General features: G+C 44.4%; 1 protein-coding gene across 3 annotated transcripts in view; it reads right to left on the bottom strand.

Annotated features, from left to right (window-relative positions):
- Nucleotides 1–27,683, bottom strand: part of LOC143775358 (protein FAM169B-like) — a 75,439-nt gene that overhangs the window by 18,881 nt on the left and 28,875 nt on the right. For all 3 annotated transcript variants that reach the window (XM_077263393.1, XM_077263395.1, XM_077263394.1), the window contains exon 2: nt 2,749–2,885. In XM_077263393.1, coding sequence (XP_077119508.1) covers nt 2,749–2,885 — 137 coding nt within the window. The remainder of the gene's footprint in view (nt 1–2,748; nt 2,886–27,683) is intronic.

Below are 27,683 nucleotides of genomic sequence, written 5' to 3'. Positions count from 1 at the left end.
GCAGCTGTAATCGCAGCAAAAGGTGGCGCAACAAAGTATTAAGTTAAAGGGGCCCGATAATATTGCACGACCCACTTTTCAGTTTTTGAATTTCCACAAAATTTTAAAATAACCAATAAATTTGTTCAACTTCACAATTGTGTTCCACTTGTTGTTGATTCTTCACCAAAAATTTACATTTGGTATCTTTATGTTTGAAGCATGATATGTGGGAAAAGGTTGAAAAGTTCCAGGGAGCCGAATACTTTCGCAAGGCACTGTATAAGAAGATAGCAAAGAGTTTTCAATTTGTCCTTTCCTCAGTTTGAAATGGAATTAAAAAATTGCATTTAACAGCAACAGTGGAAATCAAGATAAGGTCTGGAAGACCAAGCAACATTTCAGTGAGCTGCTTGTAGAATTGCTAGAGAGGAAAATCAGAACCTCTGCTTTACTGCAAAAGACTTTCAGAGAGATTTAGCAGACTTCAATGCAGCAGCTGTGTAGAAATACTTGGCACTCGTATAGGTGTGATCAAGAACTTATGTATTGAGTGTAGATATTCCAGAAAAAATGAGACGTTTCGGTCAATACCTGACCTACATCAGTCATCTGGATAGAGAAGATCTGTGTGGCAGCGTACTGTGTGAGGAGTCTGCAGTGTCCACTGCTAAGACAGGAAGCGCTGATTTGGTTATCCTACTTGTGCACCACCAGAATTCCAGAAGTGCCCTGTTTTCCTAATTACTTCAATGCAGCAGCGACCTTGCCTCCTGTGACCTCACAACACGGCTGCCCCACCCCCCCAGTAACCTACCTTTGTATTATAAGACGTACCACCGTTTTCCTCCCAAATTTCGGGGGAAAAAAAGTATGCCTTATAGTCCAAAGCTTACGGTACACGGTTTACCAAGGCATCCCATTGCAGGCACTCTTTTTGGGGCACTCGATCTTGTATGTTTATAGCAGGCAGTCTGGCATTCATTAAGGGAGAATACCCTTTTTAGTACTGTATAGATGACCATTGCTATACAAGTCCAACCCATACAGTCTATTTTTACTAACAGGAATATCCCTTTCAATTAGTCTCTCTATGTGACCAAATGTGCAATATATTAATTCATCTGTGAGGCTATGTGCACACGCTGCGGAATGGTGTGCGGATTTTTCCGCACTGATTTTGGTATTTACCGCGATTTACCGCGGTTTTTCCACATTTTTTGTTCAGATTCCACCTGCGGATTTACACCTGCGGATTCCTATTGAGGAGCAGGTGTAAACCGCTGCGGAATCCGCACAAAGAATTGACATGCTGTGGAATATAAACAGCTGCGTTTCGGCATGTTTTTTTCCACAGCATGTGCACTGCGGATTTGTTTTTCATAGGTTTACATGGTACTGTACATCACATGGAAAACCGCTGCAGATCCACAGCAAAATCCGCCGCGTGTGCACATAGCCTAAGGCTCTGTGCTCTGCTTGTTGTTTTCAGTGTTGATGGTCTCCACGAAAGGACAGAGGTTGTTATCACAACTACGTCCTCAATGCTTGGGAGGTCCACAAACTACACTGATATATACAAAAAAAATTGATACAGTACGTTACTGGGACAGAAGATCAATTTCAATTAGTTCAGCTAATGCACAATTTCAGAATGTAGGTGAAGATCTCACAATACAGATGAAGAACCAGGGTTGAAGAGCTTCCAACTACACCATCATAAAAGTGTAAAAACCCTCAGGCTACATTCCCAAGATGAGCTCTTGGTGAGTTTGTGATGTTGCAGATTTTATGCACTAATTCGGCACCCATTAAGTGAAACAGGGGCAGCACGGTGGCTCAGTGGTTAGACCCGCAGCCTTGCAGCGCTGGGGTCCTAGGTTCAAAGTCCAACAAGGACAACATCTGTAAGGAGTTTGTATGTTCTCCCCTTGTTTGCGTGGGCTTTCTCCCGATTCTCAAGTTTATATTGTGAGCCCCATTGGGGACAGCGATGATAATATCTGTAAAGCGCTGCGGAATAAAGATAGTGTTATATAAGGAAAGCATAATAAGTAAAATATATAATAGTTACCGTACTTGCAATTTTTCAAAAATATGCAGTGTAAAAAAAAACTGACCAAAAACTCAACGTGGCAACGTAGCCTTAAAGCACGCTGCCAAAGAATGTAAATTTTATCTTTGTAGAGTATCTAAAAATCACACAATCCTACTGTGGACTTAATTTAGAAACAGTTTCTCTTCCCAGGACATCTATGGAATGACAACCCCTGCTCTGTGTTTTCAGTAAAAGTCAGTGGAGGGCGCTCAGAGAAAATACAAGGATAGCCTCAGCCTCTACTGCTGGAAGTATGCAAAACAGCTGAGGATTCATAAGAATTTCTGCTCAGTTTAGGAAGAGCCTCTCGACTGCTGAAGGAGGTGAATATAGTTGAGGCATTGAAAATATGTGAGGGACGTGGGGCGACTCTAAAACAGGGAAGCGAAGAAAAAAAAACTACTAGGTTCAAATGGGGTCTCTGCCTGTAGATGTTGAGAGCGGGACAGTTTGGGTGGGCCTTTTACTGGCAAACATGTTATTCTAGGGTTGCACAACTGGAAATTAGGTACATAGATCAGTAAGAGAACATAAAAATGTAGGCAAGAAAGTTCAGGCTGAAAGCCATAGTTACGTCTGAAGGGAAATCACGAAGACCATTGGCTGGCATTATAGTCCTCAGACCGTCACACTGGTTCAGTCCAATTCTGGTCAGATAACTATGTACATACCGTCTCCCCATCTGGACAGGAGAAGAATTCCGCAGAGGGCCCATGATGCCGTCTTATATGCTGGTAGTGCCGCGCTGAGCTATCCAAGACACATCTCAAGGTTGACGACATAATTTTGTCAATGGGGGAACCGCGTTCTGCAAAATGACATCCAGTGTTAGATATAAAACTCACTCTTGTTAAGCTTTGGAGGACAAGGGGTTTCCATAGGAAGAGCAGTAATTCTGGGAAATACAGAACTTTTAGAGAAGGTTGAACAGCAATTGTCCAACATAATATTCCTGTAGTCACTACTTCATCTGAAATTGCCTGCATGATACAAGATGAGCAATAGCAATACACCCAGCCAGTAAGACAATTAGAGCAACATCACACAGATTTACACCTTGGATAAGTCATTATCCTGAAGGAGATTGTGAAAATTGCAGGATTGCTTGTTTTCATCTTTAATGTGATATGGAAAAATAAAACACTGACACAAATTAAAAAAAATAATTTAACACAAAAACCTGAATACTTTCACCCATTGCTATTGCGGGCACATGTCAGCTGTTCAAAACAGCTGACATGTCCCGGCTTTGATGCGGGCTCACCGCCGGAGCCCGCATCAAAGCAGGGGATCTGACCTCGGACGTACTATCCCTGTCCGAGGTCAGAAAGAGGTTAAGCATTGGGGTGAATCAATCATGCTTTGGGGTTGTGTTGCAGCCAATGGTACGGGGGGCATTTCACGGGTAGAGGGAAGAATGGATTCAATGAAAATTCAACAAATTCTTGAAGCAAACGTAACACAATGTGTAAAAAAGCCAAAGTTGAACAGAGGATGGCTTTTACAAATGGATAATGATCCTAAACACACATCAAAATCCACAATAGACTACCTCAAAAGGCACAAGGCACAGCCCCTTAATCTGAACATCATTGAAAATCTGTGGCTAGACCTCAAAATAAGCAGTGCATGCAGGACGACCCAGGAATCTCACAGAACGGGAAGAATTTTCCAAGGAAGAATGGATGAAAATCCCTCAAACAAGAACTGAAAGACTCTTGTCTGGCTACAAAAAAATGTTTACATGCTGTGATACTTGCAGGGAGGAGGCTAACCATGCAGGGTGCCCAAACTTTTGCATTGGCCCATTTTACTTTTTGTAATTTTAAAAATGTAAAAAAGATGAAAATATTTTTTTATTGCCTAACTGCAAGTCATTTCATTTTTTTTCAAGACTAGGGCAGATGGATTTTCAACATCCGAGCCTTTTGTTTTCAAGGACAATAAGCTGCTGCCAGAGGTGTATGGCAGCGACTTTCTCCAGTCTCTCAGTTGAAAACACAAACGCTAGACTGATTTGTGTGCTCATGTGTATCACGGAATTAGGAGAAATGTTGTTTGCCGAACATACGCTTGTCTGACAGCTTTCTCAAATATAAAGGGGTTGTCACGGTTTGGAATAGAAGTCTGCAGGAATCCAATGTGCTAAAGATACCATCAGCTGAAATCTCTTTAAATGATAATGTGCTACAACGTCTCATTGTATAATACCTGACCAGACTGTTTGCTTACATTGGTTATGTTTACACGTTGCTGTTTTTGCGGCTGGATGAAAACATGAATTTACTAGTTTTCTGATAGGTGGTGAGATCTTTCAAATTATGGTGAATCGAAACAGAGAACATTAGAGAATTATAAAAGTTTCTATTTCGCATGAAGGGTTAAGGTAAAATAATAAATGAAAGTGAAATCTGTATGCAAATGACGGTAACTGCACAGGGATAGCATATAACCACACGGAGGGTAAATTTAGAAACGCGGCCCTCTGCAGAGGGAATTCTGGGCATTACTGAGTCCATCTTAGACAAGAACTGGTAAACAACCCCCCTCCCTCCATCCAGCAGAGCCAAGACTGGAGGGTCTCGCTAAGATATCAGCTTCCTTGCATTTGTTTCTGCGACTTTAAGCTCCACCGAAAGGAATGCATTTATATAGAAAAATATTAATAAGTCATCCCGGTTAGATGGGTTATTGAGAACACTTTGTACAGGTCCAAGTTGTTCTATGCACACGGCCACAGGGAAGCCTACAATGCCATGTGACGGAGGGCACCGCACACCAGACTCTGCTGGGACCTGGGATTAAAAGGAAACAAAACCGTTACGGAGAAAAAAAAATCCTTCCCAGCATCAATCTCATGGAGGTTACAATCAGTGTCTGAAGGTTTCTGGTACAATATATAACATTTAGAAGCAGCTTTGTCTATACCTCTAGCTGGTCATACAGGGCTCCATTTTTGCAACAAAGCTGTTAGAATATTAAAACACCTTAGTAATGCCCGATACATGACCCAATGAAGGCCACTATGAGTTACACATGCCACACAATTATACCCGTTTTCCGACATATTAAAACATAAATTACGGTATATCTGTATTAGGCTACTTTCACACTAGTCCGTCGGTACAGGGCCGTCGCAAACCGTCGGCCGACGGACAGGGTGTTAATTATGCACAACGGGGGCAGCGGATGCAGTTTTTCAACGCATCCACTGCCCCATTGTAATGTCCAGGGAGGAGGGGTCGGAGTTCCAGCCACGCATGCGCAGTCGGAAATGGCGGACACGACGCACAAAAAAACGTTACATGTAACGACGGTTGCGACGTGTGGCACTCCGTCGCAATGTATGAGTCTATGGAGAAAAAACGCATCCTGCGGGCAACTTTGCAGGATGCGTTTTTTCTACATAACGGCGCATTGCGAAGTGCGTCATACGACGCTAGTGTGAAAGTGGCCTTAGCCTACTTTCACACATCAGTTTTTTTGCAGTCAGGCACAATCCGGCGAATTTTAAAAAAAAAAGGATCCGGCAAAAGTTGCCACTGTATCCGTTTTTTTCTCATAGACTTGTATTAGCGACGGATGGCCTCACGATTCATCCGTTTTTTGCCAGATCGGTCGCTGTCCATTTTTTCAGACACAAAAAACGAACATAGTAACGTTTTTTGTGTCCGTCAAAAAAAACGGACAGCAACCGATCCCTAGCCGTCCGTCGTTTGCTATAATGGAACCTTATGGCGCCGGATCCGTCATATGACGGTTTTTTAAACTGAGCATGCGTTTTCCATTCTCTCTCTCCAGACCAGCTAGTGGGCTCCGGAACAGCTAGTCGGATTCAGCTAAAAAAAAGGATCCGTTGCATCAGTTTTTCACAATTTGACAGATCTGTTTTTTTGTTTTTTTTCAAATTCGCCGGATTGAGCCTGAGGGCAAAAAACTGATGTGTGAAAGCAGCCTTAGTGAGCAACTTGTGAGGTCCTGTACACACTGGACGGGATCACAATCTGAATAGCTGCCACTATTAAAATCCGCTGCCTCGGGGTAACTCTCGACTCTGCCCTATCCTTCAAACCGCAAGTCCAAACTCTTGCTACCTCCTGTCGCCTCCAACTCAAAAATATTGCCAGAATCCGTCCCTTCCTCAGCCCACAATCTACTAAGCCTCTTGTGCATGCAGTGTCGGACTGGGGTGCCAAGGGTCCACCAGTAACATTGACTTTGGGGGGCCCACTTTTCACCTGCATACAAATATTACACTACCCTCATTCACAAATATATCTACATCTCTATATAATAATAAACTGTGTAGTTTGGTTAGTGAATGATGAGATACTGCTTTTTCTGTACAGAGTGAATCAAGTGAATTATACCAAGTACTGCCCATACAGTGGAGTTGGGGGCCCACATCGCACAGGGGACCACCGGGGGAATCCCCTGTTACCTTGTGGGCCAGTCCGAGCCTGTGTGCATGCACTCATCATCTCCCGCCTCGATTACTGTGACACCCTCCTCTGTGGCCTCCCTGCTAACTCTCTTGCACCGCTCCAGTCTGTCCTCAACTCTGCTGCCCGGCTAATCCACCTCTCTCCTCGCTACTCTCCCCTGCTTCTCCCCTCTGCAAATCCCTCAACTGGCTCCCAATTCCCCAACGAATCCAGTTCAAACTACTAACACTGATCTACAAAGCCATCCACAGCCTGTCCCCTCCCTATATCTCTGAACTAATCTCCCAATATCTTCCCTCACGTAATCTTCGATCCTCCCAAGACTTCCTACTCTTCTCCACACTTATTCGTTCCTCACACAACCGCCTCCAAGATTTCTCCCGAATATCCCCCACCCTCTGGAATTCCACGCCTCAACACGTCCGATTATCCACCACCCTCGGATCCTTCAGACGGAACCTGAAAACCCATCTCTTCAGGAAAGCCTGCAATAACCATCCTGCCGCCTCACCACCACCAAAGCTGCCACCTCACCACCAGGAGCTGCCGCCTCACCACCACCAGAGCTGCCACCTCACCACCACCAACCTTCTGTCTTTTCCCCATTATCCCATAGAATGTAAGTCCGCAAGGACAGGGTCCTCTCCCCTCTGTACCAGTGTGTCATTGTAAATTTGTTTACTGTAAACGATATCTATAACTCTGTACATAACTCCTTTCTCATGTACAGCACCATGGAATTAATGGTGCTATATAAATAAATAATACTACTAGTACGCCATGTTCACACATGACATCTGGTTTACAGGTATGAAATCCTGAACCGAACTGTTACATGCAAAAAAAATGACAAGCATGTTGTATCCAAGCAACTTTACTACAAGGGAATGAAGTCGCACTGTGACAAGCAGGACATGAAAAATCCTAATTATTTAAATTGTTTTGCAACTTGCTGTCGTCCTCCAACTCTCTTGCAATATTATTGCCTTCTGCTACCAGTCACTTGATAAATTATAACAAACCAAAGTTATAAAGTGCAAGTGCTAAAAAGGTACCAGTGCTCAATAATAAATGGCTTGATCTAGTAATTCTGTGCAGGTCGCAGGAGCTCAGAAGATGACTGTATTAAAGGAAGGGAGAGTTTCTGATATCCCCTGTTGAGCCCCTGTGTTGCTCCTGCCCTTACAAGGACAGTGCCCAAGTAAGGCTACCAAGATGTACCCACCAGATCATGTGGAACCTCCTTACGCGTTTCCTCCCCCTTTTGGAAGATTCATCAGGGGAGTAAAAAATATTTGTGGGGAAACAGGAGTTTCTGCATTGGCAGGTAACTCACACATCAGGTCCAGCTAGTTTAAGTTATAACCTGTTCTTTTGAAGCCTGGTACAATTGAAAACTCTCTTTTATACAATCATCTTCTGAGCTTCTGTGTACCTGAAACCTGCAGAGAATTACTACAACAGTGGTGAGATCAAGCCATTTATTATTGTGCACTGGTAACTTTTTAGCACTTGCACTTTATCACTTTGGTTTGTTTGTTATGATTTATCCAGTTTTAGACTACATATTAAAAGTTATGTTTTAGCTTATACTGTCTTCTCCTCGCTAATTAGTCATAGATCATTTTGAGAGTATTCACTAGTGGGTCACATAGACAACAGCTTTGCTGATCTTTATCTTCTGCTACCAGATCACACTGAAATATTTACCATCATGGGTTCCATGTAAATGGCAGGCATGGAATACTACATTTTACTTGCAGCAGCTAGGGGTTTCTAAGGCAGGACGTGAAACAATATGGTCATTGTGAGGGAGGCATTAGAGTATGGGAACAAGTATGGGGTGCGGAAATTTCTGCATCTTTTGGCAGGAGAAAAGAAGCTTTTCTTTTAACTTCTGTTTTTGATGAAAATTTTTCCACACATTAGTATGGATGAGATCTACAGCAAAAACGCTGGAAGAGTAGACATACTAAAGATTTACATCTGCACCAAATCTACAAGTCACAAATAAGCAACGTGTGCATGAGGCTTTCTATTATACAGTGGGGAAAACAAGCATTTAGTCAACCACCAATTGTGCAAGGCAAGTTCTCCCACTTAAAAAGATGAGAGGCCTGTAATTGACATCATAGGTAGACCACAACTATGAGACTCATAATGAGAAAACAAATCCAGAAAATCACCTTGTCTGATTTGGCAAGATTTATTTTGCAAATTATGGTGGAAAATAGTATTTGGTCACCTAAAAGCATGCAAGATTTCTGGCTCTCACAGACCTGTAACTTCTTTAAGAGGCTCCTCTGTCCTCCACTCATTACCTGTAATAATGATACCTGTTTAAAGTTGTTATCAGTATAAAAGACACCTGTCCACAACCTTAAACAGTCACACACCAAACTCCACTATGGTGAAGACCAAAGAGCTGTTGAAGGCACCAGAAACAAAATTGTAGCCCTGCACCAGGCTGGGAAGACTGACTCTGCAATAGGCAAGCAGCTTGGTGTTATGAAATAAAGTGTGGGAGCAATAATAAGAAAATGGAAGACATACAAGACCACTGATAATCTCCCTTGATCTGGAGCTCCACGCAAGATCTCACCCCGTGGGGTCAAAATGATCACAAGAACAGTGAGCAAAAATCCCAGAACCACATAGGGGGACCTAGTGAATGACCTGCAAAGAGCTGGGACCACCATAACAAAGGCTACCATAAGTAACACACTACGCCACCAGGGACTCAGATCCTGCAGTGCCAGACGGGTCTCCCTGCTTAAGTCAGTACACGTTCGGGCCCATCTGAAGATTCCTTGTGTGCTGGCCCCAGCTGCCAAATTATCCCTAATCAGTTCCCACAATCCATCTCTTCTGACTCAGTATTGTGGTCTATAAATTTAGACACCTCCTAAGGGGTGCATGCAAGCATCCTCAAAGCAAAGAGCATCTCAGAAAATAAGCATCAAGCAAAAGGCATTTATTCCATGGCAGTTAGTCATGGCAGGAGTCAGGTAACCCACACTTTGCACTCCCTTCTATTCATGTGCTTTATTCCTATCCTCCTATGTTCCCTTTCCATCCACTTTCACCGCATCATCCCCCCTCCATCACCACTCAAACACATAAGCCCCTCTATACTTCCCTCTCCCATGTACAGCTCCCATGCACTTTTCACCTTCCTGAAAAACCTCAGTCCATCTTGCCCAAACTCAATGCACAAAAAAACTTCTTACAATTCCAATACCTACTTGCTCTTTATCCTCCTACTCCTTCTGATTTTGGGGGATATCTCCCCCAACCTCAACCCCTATCCTACCTCGTATGAAAACCACACTAATCTTATTAATATTACTTGCACTCCTTCATATCTTTCTTTTAATTGTGCCCTCTGGAATCCACGGTCTGTGTTATGACCCCAGTGGACAGGGTCTCAGAGGAACGTGTAAGTCTGCAAGATACAAAAATCCAGCTCATAGGGCTGTGGTAACTGGGTTGACCAAATAGCTACTCCTAACGCCAACACTAGAAGTAGCCGGGGATCATGCCTACGGTGATCGCTAGATGACTCGCGCCAGCCGGAGAATCTAACTACCCCTAGGAGAAGAAAACAAAGACCTCTCTTGCCTCCAGAGAAAGGGACCCCAAAGCAAGATACAAGCCCCCCACAAATAATAACGGTGAGGTAAGAGGAAATGACAAACACAGAAATGAACCAGGTTCAGCAAAGAGAGGCCAGCTTACTAATAGCAGAATATAGCAAGATAACTTATCTGGTCAACAAAAACCCTATAAAAATCCACGCTGGAGATTCAAGAACCCCCGAACCGTCTAACGGTCCGGGGGGAGAACACCAGCCCCCTAGAGCTTCCAGCAAAGGTCAGGATACAGATAGGAACAAGCTGGACAAAAATACCAAAAGAAACAAAAGCAAAAAGCAAAGAAGCAGACTTAGCTTGAAAAACAGGAACCAGGATCAGAGGACAAGAGCACAACAGATTAGCTCTGATTTCAACGATGCCAGGCATTGAACTGAAGGTCCAGGGAGCTTATATAGCAACGCCCCTGAACTAACGGCCCAGGTGAGGATATAGGAAAAGACAGACGCTCCAGAGTCAAATCACAAATGACCACTAGAGGGAGCAAAAAGCAAAATCACAACAGTACCCCCCCCTTAGTGAGGGGTCACCGAACCCTCACCACGACCACCAGGGCGATCAGGATGAGCGGCGTGAAAGGCACGAACTAAATCGGCCGCATGAACATCAGAGGCGACCACCCAGGAATTATCTTCCTGACCATAGCCCTTCCACTTGACCAAGTACTGAAGCCTCCGCCTGGAGAGACGAGAATCCAAGATCTTCTCCACCACGTACTCCAACTCGCCCTCAACCAACACCGGAGCAGGAGGCTCAGCAGAAGGAACCACAGGCACAACGTACCGCCGCAACAAGGACCTATGAAACACGTTGTGGATAGCAAACGACACAGGTAGATCCAGGCGAAAGGATACAGGATTAAGAATTTCCAATATCTTGTAAGGACCAATAAAACGAGGTTTAAATTTGGGAGAGGAAACCTTCATAGGAACAAAGCGGGAAGAAAGCCACACCAAATCCCCAACACGTAGTCGGGGACCCACACCGCGGCGGCGGTTGGCAAAGCGCTGAGCCCTCTCCTGTGACAACTTCAAGTTGTCCACCACAAGATTCCAGATCCGCTGCAACCTATCCACCACAGAATCCACCCCAGGGCAGTCAGAAGGTTCCACATGACCCGAAGAAAAACGAGGGTGGAAACCAGAGTTGCAGAAAAACGGCGAAACCAAGGTGGCGGAACTAGCCCGATTATTAAGGGCAAACTCAGCTAACGGCAAGAAGGTCACCCAATCGTCCTGATCAGCAGAGACAAAACACCTCAAATAAGCCTCCAAAGTCTGATTAGTTCGCTCCGTCTGTCCATTAGTCTGAGGATGGAAAGCAGACGAAAACGACAAGTCAATGCCCATTCTACTACAAAAGGATCGCCAGAATCTGGAAACGAACTGGGATCCTCTGTCTGACACAATATTCTCAGGGATGCCGTGCAAACGAACCACGTTCTGGAAAAACACAGGAACCAGATCGGAAGAGGAAGGCAGTTTAGGCAAAGGAACCAAATGGACCATCTTGGAGAAGCGATCACATATCACCCAGATAACAGACATGCCCTGAGACACCGGAAGATCAGAAATGAAATCCATGGAGATATGTGTCCAAGGTCTCTTAGGGACAGGCAAGGGCAAGAGCAACCCGCTGGCACGAGAACAGCAAGGCTTAGCTCGAGCACAAGTCCCACAGGACTGTACAAATGACCGCACATCCCTAGACAAGGAAGGCCACCAAAAGGATCTGGCCACCAGATCTCTGGTGCCAAAAATTCCTGGGTGACCTGCCAACACCGAGGAATGAACCTCGGAAATGACTCTGCTGGTCCACTTATCAGGCACAAACAGTCTGTCAGGTGGACAAGAATCAGGCCTATCAGCCTGAAATCTCTGCAACACACGTCGCAGATCAGGAGAAATAGCTGACAAGATAATACCATCCTTAAGAATACCAACAGGTTCAGCGACTCCAGGAGCATCAGGCACAAAGCTCCTGGAAAGAGCATCGGCCTTCACATTCTTTGAACCTGGTAAATACGAGACAACAAAGTCAAATCGGGAGAAAAACAATGACCAGCGGGCCTGTCTAGGATTCAGGCGTTTAGCAGACTCGAGATACATCAGATTTTTGTGATCAGTCAAGACCACCACACGATGCTTAGCACCCTCGAGCCAATGACGCCACTCCTCAAATGCCCATTTCATGGCCAACAACTCCCGATTGCCCACATCATAATTTCGCTCCGCAGGCGAAAACTTCCTAGAGAAAAAGGCGCAAGGTCTCATAACAGAGCAACCAGGGCCTCTCTGCGACAAAACGGCCCCTGCTCCAATCTCTGAAGCATCCACCTCAACTTGAAAGGGAAGCGAGACATCAGGCTGGCACAAAACAGGCGCCGAAGTAAACCGACGTTTCAACTCCTGGAAAGCCTCCACGGCAGCAGGAGCCCAATTAACCACATCGGAGCCCTTCTTGGTCATATCCATCAAAGGTTTCACAATGCTAGAAAAGTTAGCGATAAAACGACGGTAGAAGTTAGCGAAACCCAAGAACTTCTGAAGACTCTTAACTGACGAGGGCTGAGTCCAATCAAGAATAGCTCGGACCTTGACTGGGTCCATCTCCACAGCAGAAGGGGAAAAAATGAACCCCAAAAAGGGAACCTTCTGTACACCAAAAAGACACTTTGAGCCCTTGACAAACAAAGAATTTTCACGCAAAATTTTAAAGACCATCCTGACCTGCTCCACATGCGAGTCCCAATTATCAGAAAAAACCAGAATATCATCCAGATAAACGATCAGAAATTTATCCAGATAGTTCCGGAAAATGTCATGCATAAAGGACTGAAAAACTGAAGGGGCATTAGAGAGCCCAAAAGGCATCACCAAGTACTCAAAATGACCTTCGGGCGTATTGAATGCGGTTTTCCATTCATCCCCTTGCTTAATGCGCACAAGGTTATACGCACCACGAAGGTCTATCTTGGTAAACCACTTGGCACCTTTAATCCGGGCAAACAAGTCAGACAACAGCGGCAAAGGATACTGAAATTTGACAGTGATCTTATTTAAAAGCCGATAGTCAATACAAGGCCTCAAAGATCCGTCCTTTTTAGCTACAAAAAAGAATCCCGCACCAAGAGGGGAAGAAGACGGACGGATGTGTCCTTTCTCCAGAGACTCCTTGATATATGAACGCATAGCGGTATGTTCAGGTATCGACAGATTAAACAGTCTTCCCTTAGGAAATTTACTGCCTGGAATCAAATCTATTGCACAGTCACATTCCCTATGAGGAGGCAATGCACTGGACCTGGACTCGCTAAAGACATCCTGATAATCAGACAAGTACTCCGGAACTTCCGAAGGCGTAGAAGAAGCAATAGACACAGGCAGGGAATCCTCATGAATACCACGACAGCCCCAACTAGACACTGACATAGCCTTCCAGTCAAGGACTGGATTATGGGTCTGTAACCATGGCAGCCCCAAAACAACCAAATCATGCATTTTATGTAGAACAAGAAAACGTATCACCTCGCGGTGTTCAGGAGTCATGCACATGGTAACCTGTGTCCAATACTGCGGCTTATTTTCTGCCAATGGCGTAGCATCAATACCCCTAAGAGGGATAGGATTTTCTAATGGTTCAAGAATAAAACCACAGCGCTTAGCAAATGAGAGATCCATAAGACTCAGGGCAGCACCTGAATCTACAAACGCCATGACAGGATAAGATGACAGTGAGCAAATCAAAGTTACAGACAGAATAAACTTAGGATGCAAATTACCAACGGTGACAGGACTAACAACCTTAGATATACGTTTAGAGCATGCTGAGATAACATGTGTAGAATCACCACAGTAGTAGCACAAGCCATTCCGGCGTCTATGAATTTTCCTCTCATTTCTAGTCAGGATTCTATCACATTGCATCAAATCAGGTGTCCGTTCAGACAACAACATGAGGGAATTTGCGGTTTTGCGCTCCCGCAACCGCCGGTCAATTTGAATAGCCAGGGACATGGTATCATTCAGACCTGTGGGAATGGGAAAACCCACCATAACATTCTTAATGGCCTCAGAAAGGCCATTTCTAAAATTAGCGGCCAGTGCACACTCGTTCCAATGTGTCAGCACGGACCATTTCCGAAATTTTTGGCAATACACCTCAGCCTCGTCCTGGCCCTGAGACATAGCCAGCAAGGCTTTCTCTGCCTGAATCTCAAGATTGGGTTCCTCATAAAGTAAACCGAGCGCCAGAAAAAACGCATCAATATCAGCCAATGCCGGATCTCCTGGCGCCAACGAAAAAGCCCAATCCTGAGGGTCACCCCGTAAGAATGAAATAACAATTTTTACTTGTTGAGCAGAGTCTCCAGACGAACAAGGTTTCAGGGACAAAAATAATTTACAATTATTCCTGAAATTCCTAAACTTAAATCGGTCTCCTGAAAACAGTTCAGGAATCGGAATCTTGGGTTCAGACCTAGGATTTCTGGTAACATAATCTTGTATACCCTGCACACGAGCGGCAAGCTGGTCCACACTTGTAATCAAGGTCTGGACATTCATGTCTGCAGCAAGCTTAAGCCACTCTGAGGTAAAGGGGAAAAGAAAAAAAAAAATGAGAGAAGAAAAAAAAAAATGAGAGAGGAAAAAAAAAAACTCAAAATTTTCTTTCTTATAATCCCACTTCTGCAATGCATTAAACATTTAATACTGGCCTGGCATACTGTTATGACCCCAGTGGACAGGGTCTCAGATGAACGTGTAAGTCTGCAAGATACAAAAATCCAGCTCATAGGGCTGTGGTAACTGGGTTGACCAAATAGCTACTCCTAACGCCAACACTAGAAGTAGCCGGGGATCATGCCTACGGTGATCGCTAGATGACTCGCGCCAGCCGGAGAATCTAACTACCCCTAGGAGAAGAAAACAAAGACCTCTCTTGCCTCCAGAGAAAGGGACCCCAAAGCAAGATACAAGCCCCCCACAAATAATAACGGTGAGGTAAGAGGAAATGACAAACACAGAAATGAACCAGGTTCAGCAAAGAGAGGCCAGCTTACTAATAGCAGAATATAGCAAGATAACTTATCTGGTCAACAAAAACCCTATAAAAATCCACGCTGGAGATTCAAGAACCCCCGAACCGTCTAACGGTCCGGGGGGAGAACACCAGCCCCCTAGAGCTTCCAGCAAAGGTCAGGATACAGATAGGAACAAGCTGGACAAAAATACCAAAAGAAACAAAAGCAAAAAGCAAAGAAGCAGACTTAGCTTGAAAAACAGGAACCAGGATCAGAGGACAAGAGCACAACAGATTAGCTCTGATTTCAACGATGCCAGGCATTGAACTGAAGGTCCAGGGAGCTTATATAGCAACGCCCCTGAACTAACGGCCCAGGTGAGGATATAGGAAAAGACAGACGCTCCAGAGTCAAATCACTAATGACCACTAGAGGGAGCAAAAAGCAAAATCACAACAGGTCTGTATGTAACAAACTTCTTTTTCTGCACAATTACTTTCTGAACAACTCTCTGAATCTGTTGGCCCTCACTGAAACCTGGATTCAGGATTCTGACACTGTCACCACTACTGCCATTTCCCATGGTGGCTTACAATTCTCCCATTCCCCGAGACCCACAAACAGACCTGATGGTGGAGTTGGCATACTCATGTCCCCACAATGCACCTTCCAGGTCATCCCACCAGTTCCATCACTCTCATTCCCTTCTTCTGAGGTCCACACCATCAGGCTCTTCCGTCCCCTCTTCCTCAGAGTAGCAGTCATATATCAGCCCCAGGCTCACCCACCCAGTTCCTTGACCAATTCTCAGTCTGGCTGCCGCACTTCATGTCCTCAGAACTCCCAACCCTTATCCTGGGAGACTTCAACATCTCCTTTAACAGCCCCACTTCCACATCTGCATCCCAGCTTCTATCACTAACCACTTCTCTCGGCCTCTCACAGCTTTCAACCTCTGAAACACACAAAGACGGTAACACCCTTGACCGGGTCTTCGCCCGGCTCTGCTCAATCTCTCACCTATAATATAGCCAAAAAAGAAATAGGCCTCAGAACAACCGAAAATTAATATATAATTATTTTATTATAAGTATTCTACAAAAAAGAATCATAAAATAAATACACAAGGCACAAAAACCAGGATAATGACACCTGAGTGCCACGTCCGATAAGGTTGGATTACAAATGCAAAAAACCATATCCAATTTGTCCCAGTATTACTATATAGAAAAACCACAAAAAAAAACAAAAAACTGTCTCAGATCATAAATTAATATCGCAGTAACACAGGCAGCAGTATAGGAATGGCAAAAATAAAGCTGAGTATTAAGGCTCAAAAAAGTGCAAGTGCAATAAAGGGTATTTGTAAACAATTAAATACAAAGTCGATCGGTATAATCAAAGAAGTCTAAGGGGCCACAGCCAGATTACCGAAAGCCTATGATATATATATTGCTAAAGAACGCCGCCTTGTTAAAGGAGACAGACATGTAAGTAAACTGTGAAGAGGGAACAGCATAATCAAATTGTGACTGCAGGACCAACCTTAAGAGCGGACGTAGAAGAGAGACCCCAACGCATGTTTCGCTAAAGTGCTTCTTCGGGGGGCGTCAATCTCCCACCTAGATAACTCACCGCTTCCCCTCTCTGACCACAACATTCTCTCCTTCACACTCACAATCCCTCGCCCACTCCAGCACACTCCTACCTACCACACATTCAGAAATCTACATGCCATTAAGTTTCATACACTTTCAGACTCCTTACACTCATCACTGTCCCGAATCTCCTTTTTTTTCCTGTCCTGATCTGGCTGTACACCACTACAATGACACTCTCGAAGCACCTTGGACCCAGTAGCGCCCCTCACCCTCAGAACCTCCAAGCACAGAGTAAAACAGCCCTGGCTCACATCGCAAACTCGTCTTCTCCAGCGATGCTTAAGAAGTGTTGAACGCTTATGGAGGAAAACTCACACACCAGAAGATTTCATCCACTTCAAATTTATGTTAAGAAACTATACAGGTCCTTCTCAAAAAATTAGCATATAGTGTTAAATTTCATTATTTACCATAATGTAATGATTACAATTAAACTTTCATATATTATAGATTCATTATCCACCAACTGAAATTTGTCAGGTCTTTTATTGTTTTAATACTGATGATTTTGGCCTACAACTCCTGATAACCCAAAAAACCTGTCTCAATAAATTAGCATATTTCAACCGTCCAATCAAATAAAAGTGTTTTTTAATAACAAACAAAAAAAACATCAAATAATAATGTTCAGTTATGCACTCAATACTTGGTCGGGAATCCTTTGGCAGAAATGACTGCTTCAATGCGGCGTGGCATGGAGGCAATCAGCCTGTGACACTGCTGAGATGTTATGGAGGCCCAGGATGCTTCAATAGCGGCCTTAAGCTCATCCAGAGTGTTGGGTCTTGCGTCTCTCAACTTTCTCTTCACAATATCCCACAGATTCTCTATGGGGTTCAGGTCAGGAGAGTTGGCAGGCCAATTGAGCACAGTAATACCATGGTCAGTAAACCATTTACCAGTGGTTTTGGCACTGTGAGCAGGTGCCAGGAAGCATGAAGTGCTCCAAAATCTCCTGATAGCTAGCTGCATTGACCCTGCCCTTGATGAAACACAGTGGACCAACACCAGCAGCTGACATGGCACCCCACACCATCACTGACTGGGTACTTGACACTGGACTTCAGGCATTTTGGCATTTCCTTCTCCCCAGTCTTCCTCCAGACTCTGGCACCTTGATTTCCGAATGACATGCAAAATTTGCTTTCATCAGAAAAAAGTACTTGGGACCACTTAGCAACAGTCCAGTGCTGCTTCTCTGTAGCCCAGGTCAGGCGCTTCTGCCGCTGTTTATGGTTCAAAAGTGGCTTTACCTGGGGAATGCGGCACCTGTAGCCCATTTCCTGCACACGCCTGTGCACGGTGGCTCTGGATGTTTCCACACCAGACTCAGTCCACTGCTTCCTCAGGTTCCCCAAGGTCTGGAATCGGTCCTTCTCCACAATCTTCCTCAGGGTCCGGTCACCTCTTCTCGTTGTACAGCGTTTTCTGCCACATTGTTTCCTTCCAACAGACTTACCATTGAGGTGCCTTGATACAGCACTCTGGGAACAGCCTATTTGTTGAGAAATTTCTTTCTGGGTCTTACCCTCTTGCTTGAGGGTGTCAATGATGGCCTTCTTGACATCTGTCAGGTCGCTAGTCTTACCCATGATGGGGGTTTTGAGTAATGAATCAGGCAGGGAGTTTTTAAAAGCCTCAGGTATCTTTTGCATGTGTTTAGAGTTAATTAGTTGATTCAGAAGATTAGGGTAATAGGTCGTTTAGAGAACCTTTTCTTGATATGCTAATTTATTGAGACAGGTTTTTTGGGTTATCAGGAGTTGTAGGCCAAAATCATCAGTATTAAAACAATAAAAGACCTGACAAATTTCAGTTGGTGGATAATGAATCTATAATATATGAAAGTTTAATTGTAATCATTACATTATGGTAAATAATGAAATTTAACACTATATGCTAATTTTTTGAGAAGGACCTGTAACTCTGCCCTTCACCTCACCAAACAGACCTACTACACCACCCTGATCTTCTCACTATCCAACAACCCCAAGAAACTTTTTGACACCTTTCACTCCCTCTTCAGGCCAAAAGCACAAGCCCCTATCACAGACATTTGTGCTGATGACCTGGCCTCCCACTTTATAAAGAAAATAGATAATATCGGACAGGAAATCCGCTCCCAACCAACTAAGTGCTGTTACTCGCATCCCTCCCTGCATTTCCCCTGGCTCACTCTCCACATTTGATCCCATCACAGAAGAAGTCTCCAGGCTCCTCTCCTCTCCTCGTCCGACTACATGCACAACCGATCCCATTCCCTCACATCTCCTCCAGTCGCTCTCTCCAGTCGTCACAACTCACCTAACTACACCTAACTACAATCTTTAATCTCTCCCGCTGCTCGGACATCTTCCCCTCCTCCTTCAAACACTATCATTACTCCATTATTAAAGAAACCCTCTCTCGATCCATCCTGCACAAATAACTACAGACCAGTCTCCAACCTCCCCTTTATCTCTAAACTCTTAGAGTGCCTGGTCTACTCCCGCCTTACTCATTACCTCTCCACTCACTCCCTCTTAGACCCACAGTCCGGCTTCCACCCCTACATTCGACAGAAACTGCACTCATCAAAGTGACCAATGACCTTCTGACAGCAAAGTGTAATGGTAACCACTCTCTGCTCATTCTTCTCGACCTCTCTGCAGCTTTTGACACTGTTGACCACCATCTCTTACTCTCTAGGCTCCAGTCACTAGGCATTAAGGATACTGCCCTCTCCTGGTTCTCATCCTATCTTTCTGACTGCTCCTTCAGTGTTTCGTTCGTGGGCTCCACTTCTTCCCCTCTTCCTCTCACTGTCGGGGTACCTCAGGGCTCAGTCCTTGGCGCACTCCTCTTCTCTCTCTACACAGCCCCAATTGGACAGACCATCAGCAGATTTGGCTTTCAGTACCATCTTTATGCCGATGACACACAACTATATACGTCATCCCCTGACCTTACTCCCGCTGTACTACAGAATGCCAGTGACCGTCTGTCCGCAGTCTCTGACATCATGTCCGCCCTGTATCTGAAACTCAACCTCTCCAAAACTGAACTTCTTCTGCTCCCACGTCTACTAACCGCCCTAAATCTGACATTTCCCTCTCCGTGGGTGGCACAATAATAACACCCCGGCAGCAGGCGCGCTGTCCGGGTGTTACGTTTGACACCGATCTCTCCTTCACATCCCGTATACAATCTCTTGCCTGCTCGTGCCGCTTACACATAAAGAACATCTCTAGAATCCGCCCTTTTCTCGCCATGGAAACAACAAAAACCCTCACTGTCGCCCTGATCCACTCCTGAATGGACTACTGTAATGCTCTATTAATGGGCCTCCCCCTCACTCGACTTTCCCCTCTCCAGTCTATCCTTAATGCAGCAGCCAGGGTCATCTACCTGGCTAATCGGTATTCAGATGCAGCCGCTCTTTGCCTGTCATTACACTGGCTGCCCATTTATTATAGAATCCAAGTCAATGTACTTGTTCTCACCCACAAAGCTCTTCACAGTGCAGCACACCCTTACGTCTCCTCCCTTACGTCTCCTCCTTTATCTCTGTCTATCGGCCTAACTGACCACTGCGCTCTGCAAATGACTTTCGACTAACTTATGCACTAATCCGTATCTCCCACTCCCATCTCCCAGACTTCTCCCGCGCTGTGCCAGTCCTCTGGAATGCTCTACCCTAACAAATTAGGAGCATTCACAATTTGCAGTTTTAGGCACGCCCTCAAAACATTTGTTCAGAGCGTCCTATCATGTTCCCTAATCAAAGTCATTTTATGTGTATGGGCGCGTGTGTAGCCCATTCACTATCTCCATCTATCCCCCACTTCCTCAAGATGGCTGGACCATCATTGTAAATACATCATTTTAAATAAGCTCCTGTACTTTGTATCTCCCCCACCTCATCGTAGATTGTAAGCTCTCACGACAAGGGTCATCTTATTTTGCTTTAATTATTGTATTGCTAACGTTGTTACTTATGACTTGCGTTTGAAACTGTTAAACACTGCAGAAAATGTTGGCACTATATAAAGATTATTATTATTTGGATTACCCAGAAGAGTATTGGGAGAATGTCATATCGTCCGATGGGACCAAAGTAGAACTGTTTGGTAGAAACAAAACTCGTTAGGTTTGGAGGAGACAGAATGTTGAGTTGCATCCAAAAAACACCATACCTACTGTGAAGCATGGGGGTGGCAACATCATGCTTTGGGGCTGTTTCTCTGCAAAGGGACCAGGACAACTGATCTGTGTACATGAAAGAATGAATGGGGCCATGTATTCTGAGATTTTGAGCGCAAACCTCCTTCCATCAGCAAGGGCATTGAAGATGAAACGTGGATGGGTCTTTCAGTATGATACTGATCCAAACAGATCGCCAGGGCAATGAAGGAGTGGCTTCGTAACAAGTATATGAAGGTCCTGGAGTGGCCTAGCCAGTCTCCAGATCTCAACCCCATAGAAAACCTTTGGAGGGAGTTGAAAGTCTGTGTTGCCTAGCGACAGGCCAAAAACATCACAGCTGTAGAGAAGATCTGCATGGAGGAATGGGTTAACATACCAGCAACAGTGTGTGCCAACTTGTGAAGACTTAGTCTACTTTCACACTTCCGTCTTTTTAGATCCATCACAATGCGTTGTTTTGGGAAAAAAACGCATCCAACAAATGTGCCCCCAGGATGCGTTTTTTTCCCATAGACTTGTATTGCCGTCGGATCGCAACGTACGTATGGCCACACGTCGCATCCGTCGTGCACTCGATGCGTCGGTATTTGGCGGACCGTCGTAGCGAAAAAACGTTCAAGGGAATGTTTTTTCATACATCGTGTCCTGCATTTCAACTGCGCATGCCCGGCCGGAACTCCACCCCCTCCTCCCTGGGAGTTTACTATGGGCAGCGGACGCGTTGAAACACTGCCCACGTTGTGCAGAAAATCACCACTGTCCGTCGGTATGTTGCGCCAACGCTTTGTGACTGCCCCGTACCGACGGAAGTGTGAAAGAAGCCTTAGGCTCTGTGCACATATTCAGGAAAGTGTGCAGAATTTTCTTGAACAAAACCGGACTTTTTCTGCAGGAAATCCGCATGCATTTTTATTGCGTTTTTTGCGGATTTTTCGCGTTTTTTCCCTGGAGCTTTCCAATTCAATACATAGCGGCAAAAATGCAAAAAATCCGCAAAATTAATGAACATGCTGCGCTTTTTACCACGATGTGAAAAAAATGCAGCATGTGCACAAAAATTGCAGAATGCATTAAAAATGATGGGATGCTTATGCATGTGTTTTTTTCGCGTTTTTTCCGCAGAAAACGGCTAAAAAACACGAAAAATCCTGAACGTGTGCACATAGCCTTACAGAAAACATTTGTCCTCTGTCATTGCCAACAAAGGATATAGAACAAAATATTGAGATGAACATTTGTTAATGACTTATTTTCCACCATAATTTGCAAAATAAATCTTGCCGAATGAGACAAGGTGATTTTCTGGATTTGTTTTCTCATTTTGACTCTCATAGTTGTGGCCTACCTATGATGTCACTTACAGGCCTCTCTCATCTTTTTAAGTGGGAGAACTTGCACAATTGGTGGCTGACTAAATACTTTTTTTCCCCACTGTACGTTTCCTCTGATTGTTCCACTACTGGTTTTGGCTTACAAATATGGAGGTAAAATACTGAACGTGTGAACGTGGCCTTATGGCTCGGATGTATTCTGAACTTCTACAGCAATGACTAGAGAGACCCCGACACATGTGCTGCCAGCTCTCGACTCAATGTTGGTAGGACAAAGTCCAGACTCTGGGATCGGGTATCCCCTTTTCTAGACATAGGTGTGGGTCCCACAAGTGCCATAAATGTTAGCGTGTTAGTGGCCATGCTAAACTGAATGAGCTTTAGCCGGCAGTAAGGAACATCATGTGATTATTAAGAAAATGTGTAAAGGCTCACTCGTCTACATTTAAATATGTTGGCTCTTAGTCCCCTTTCACACATCAGTTTTTTGTCAGTCACAATCCGTTGGCTCGACGGATCCGTCGCAGATTGTGAAAAACTGATGCAACGGATCCGACTAGCGGATCTGGTTAATTGGATCGGAGCATGCTCAGTTAAAAAAAAAAAAGCGGAATCAGTCGCCGGATTCTGTCATTTTTGTCCATTCCAGCAAATGACGGATGGCGACGGATCCATCGCTGTCCGTTTTTGCGATGTACACAAAAAATGTTACTTTGGGAGGACAAGCAATTTTCGACGGATCCGCCAAACGACGGATGAAACATGAGGCCATCCGTCGCTAATACAAGTCTATGAGAAAAAAACAGATCCAGCGGAATCAGTCGCCGAATCCGTTGTTTTTTCAAAATGAATCGGATTGCGACTGATGGAAAAAAACTGATGTGTGAAAGGGGCCTAAGTTTACGTTTGATGTTGCATTATTAGGGCTCGTGTACATGGCCGTAAAAAAATAAATAAATAAAAACAAAAAAAAAAAAACGAACAAATTCTATCAATCATTTTAAGGGATAAAAATCATCCCCATGTTATTCTTTGGGGGCCACAACCATGTCCAATTTTTTCCTCAAACAGAGTCAGTCCACGATAGGGAAAAAATAAATAAATAAAAAATAAATAAATAAAAAAAATAATCGGACCACACTGATTTTCATGTACTGACTGAATGGAGAAAAAAAAAAATCTCTCTGATTTGAGAAAATCAGATCACTCTGATCAAAGTTTGATCAGAGTGTGATTACCATAAACAAAAGAGATTTTCTCAGATGAGAGAAAAATGCTCATGTGACCCCCAAGCCTTAAGTAAATTAGGTTACTAAAAATTTTTTCATTGAATTTTTGAGGGGGGGTTTATCACATTTTATGAAGATGCGGTTTTTGTCATGTCATGTTTTAACCCCTTAACGACCGCCGATATGCCTTTTAACAGCGGCAGTTAAAGGGAACCTGTCACCACGTTTTTGGAAGATGGGATAAAAATAGCGTTAAATAGGGGCAGAGGTGGGCGTTACATTAGTGTGTTTGTTATGCGTTTATTACCCACCTAAGTTGCCGAAATACCTTTGCAAAGTCTCCGTTTTCGCCTGTCAATCAGGCTGGTCTGGTCAAAAGGGCGTGTTGTCTTCCCCCAGATTTTGCGTAGTTTTCCGTTGGTGGCGTAGTGGTGTGCGCATGCCCAAGGTCCCGAATCCTCTGCCAGGGGATTTAAAAGAGCGCGCTGTTCGTTATTTCATTGGTGATCGGTGGGCGCGGCCATCTTCCTTTGGCCGCGCGTGCGCAGAAGCGGCGCTCTGCTGGCTGCGGCTTCAGGAAAATGGCTGCCGCGATATCCATGTGCGCACGCGCGGCATCCAGCGGCCATTTTCCTGAAGCCGCGGCCAGCAGAGCGCCGCTTCTGCGCACGCGCGGCCAAAGGAAGATGGCCGCGCCCACCGATCACCAATGAAATAACGAACAGCGCGCTCTTTTAAATCCCCTGGCAGAGGATTCGGGACCTTGGGCATGCGCACACCACTACGCCACCAACGGAAAACTACGCAAAATCTGGGGGAAGACAACACGCCCTTTTGACCAGACCAGCCTGATTGACAGGCGAAAACGGAGACTTTGCAAAGGTATTTCGGCAACTTAGGTGGGTAATAAACGCATAACAAACACACTAATGTAACGCCCACCTCTGCCCCTATTTAACGCTATTTTTATCCCATCTTCCAAAAACGTGGTGACAGGTTCCCTTTAAGGGTACTTATTCCTCAGCACCGCTTTTTAACGGCGCTGAGAAATAAGGTTATAGAGTCCCCCCAGTGTCGGAAAATCTCTGGGGTCTCAGCTACCGAGGATACCTGATACCCCAGAGAACATGATTCGGGTCGGTTTTTACCGTTCCCAGTGTTGAGATCGCTGTTATTCACGGAATAATGGCAAATGGAAAATCAAACTTTTTTTTTTGCGGTTATTTCTCTCTCTTCTGATATGATCTAGCGCATCAGAGGAGAGAGAAATGGGATCTCCCGAGCTCCAGTAGCTGTGGCACCACCTGCATCCCCCGGTCCTGTCCCACGGCGTCTTCTTCCGGGAAGAAAATAGCGGACGCATGCGCAGTGCGCCCACCGAGATCTGCCGGCCAGCAGGCACCCAGCAACAATAGGAGATTTTTCCTATTGGTTCACTTTGATCACTGTGATAGGGTCTATCACAGTGATCAAAATAAAATAAAAAGTAAATCAAACTGCCCTTTAGTTGGGTAAAAATAATAACATTTTTTTAAAAAGTATTTTTCCATTTTTGCATTATGGGTTAGGGTTGAGCTAGGGTTGGGTTAAGGTTCTGGCTAGGGTTAAGGTTGGAGCTAGGATTGGGCTAGGGTTCTGGATAGGGTTAAGGTTGGGGCTAGGGTTAAGGTTGGGGCTGGGGTTAGGGTAATGTTGTGGATAGGGTTATGGTTGGGATTTGGGGTGTGTTGGGGTTAGGGCTGTTTTAGCGTTGGAGTCCAACGAATAGCAATTATGTTCCTAGCCAAGAATAAGGATTCCTTCAAGAATATCCGAGAGTAATGTGGCCACTTGCCTTCATCCAAAACAAAGATAACAATGGGTCCACTAATATGTTAATATTTAGGATTGTAGATTAAAAAAAATATATACCCAAAATTTGGGGGGAAAATGGGGGTGCGTCTTATAATGCAGATATACCTTACCGATACCGTTGCTGCAGGCTGGGATGAGGGGGTGTCTGGCGGTGCCCAGTGCTGCTGCGGGGGCTCTGCCGACATTTTGTGAAAGGCCAGAGACCCCACAGTTCCATGGACTCCAGGAAAATAGCCGCTGGGGGGCGGCGCATGCGGAGATGGAGATCTCGGCACCAAGATCTTGGGAGATGAGATCTCAGTGCTGAGTGGGGCTCAGAAGGAGGGTGGCATTTGGATTTGGGAGTGCAGATTTCACTGGATTTTATTTGAGCGGGTGGGAGCCATGTCGCTTTTCCAGAGTCTTTGTTTTCCCAGTAATGCGGGAGCCCCTATATTTCCAGAGACAGATGACGGACCTGAGTGGGGGCTGATTTTGTGCAGGATAAGTTAGGGTTTTTATTGGTAACATTTTGGGGTACATAACATTTTTCGCTTCCAAAATACGGCTGGGATTACATTAGCAGAGCTCCTGGGTGTAAAATGATTTAACCCCTTCAGATGGACTTACATTGTGGGACGTGACCTGAACAACGGAAGGTATGGGATATTGTTTTTTTATTTTTCCTTTTTTTACAGAACGAGGGTCTTCAGGTGGATTAAGAGTCTAATAAAATATTACAACACCCTGTGTCTTTATTTCATTAACCCCTTTACCCCCAAGGGTGGTTTGCACTTTAATGACCGGGCCAATTTTTACAATTCTGACCACTGTCCCTTTATGAGGTTATAACCCTGGAACGCTTCAACGGATCCCGGTGATTCTGACATTATTTTCTCGTGACATATTATACTTCATGATAGTGGTAAAATTTCATTGATATTACCTGCGTTTATTTGTGAAAAAAATGTAAATTTGGCGAAAATTTAGAAAATTTCGCAATTTTCCAACTTTGAATTTTTATACAATTAAATCAGAGATATGTCACACAAAATACTTAATAAGTAACATTTCCCACATGTCTACTTTACATAAGCACAATTTTGGAACCCAAATTTTTTTAGGGAGTTATAAGGGTTAAAAGTTGACCAGCAATTTTTAATTTTTACACCATTTTTATTTTAAGGGACCACATCTCAGTTGAAGTCATTTTGAGGGGTCTATATGATGGGAAATACCCAAGTGTGACACCATTCTAAAAACTGCACCCCTCAAGGTGCTCAAAACCACATTCAAGAAGTTTATTAACCCTTCAGGTGTTTCACAAGAATTTTTGGAATGTTTAAATAAAAATGAACATTTAACTTTTTTTTTTTACACAAAAAATTTACTTCAGCTCCAATTTGTTTTATTTTACCAAGGGTAACAGGAGAAAATGGACCAAAAAAGTTGTTGTACAATTTGTCCTGAGTACGCTGATACCCCATATGTGGGGGTAAACCACTGTTTGGGCGCATGGCAGAGCTCGGAAGCAAAGGAGCGCCATTTGACTTTTCAATGCAAAATTGACTGGAATTCAGATGGGACGCCATGTTGCGTTTGGAGAGCCCCTGATGTGACTAAACATTGAAACCCCCCACAAGTGACACCATTTTGGAAAGTAGACCCCCTAAGGAACTTATCTAGATGTGTGGTGAGCACTTTGACCCACCAAGTGCTTCACAGAAGTTAATAATGCAGAGCCGTAAAAACAAAAAATCATATTTTTTCACAAAAATGATTTTTTCGCCCCAATTTTTTATTTTCCCAAGGGTAAGAGAAGAAATTGGACGCCAAAGTTGTTGTTCAATGTGTCCTGAGTACGCCGATACCCCATATGTTGGGGTAAACCCCTGTTTGTGCGCACGGGAGAGCTCGGAAGGGAAGGAGCACTGTTTTACTTTTTCAGCGTAGAATTGGCTGGAATTGAGATCGGACGCAATGTCGCATTTGGAGAGCCCCTGATGTGCCTAAACAGTGGAAACCCCCCAATTATAACTGAAACCCTAATCCAAACACACCCCTAACCCTAATCTCAACTGTAACCCTAACCACACCCCTAACCCTGACACACCCCTAACCCTAATCCCAACCCTATTCCCAAATGTAAATGTAATCCAAACCCTAACCCTAACTTTAGCCCCAACCCTAACTTTAGCCCCAACCCTAACCCTAACTGTAGCCCTAACCCTAGCCCCAACCCTAAC

This window comes from Ranitomeya variabilis, chromosome 5 (assembly GCF_051348905.1).
Source record: "Ranitomeya variabilis isolate aRanVar5 chromosome 5, aRanVar5.hap1, whole genome shotgun sequence".
Classification (NCBI taxonomy): domain Eukaryota; kingdom Metazoa; phylum Chordata; class Amphibia; order Anura; family Dendrobatidae; genus Ranitomeya; species Ranitomeya variabilis.
This window is presented reverse-complemented; position numbering and strand designations above follow the sequence as displayed.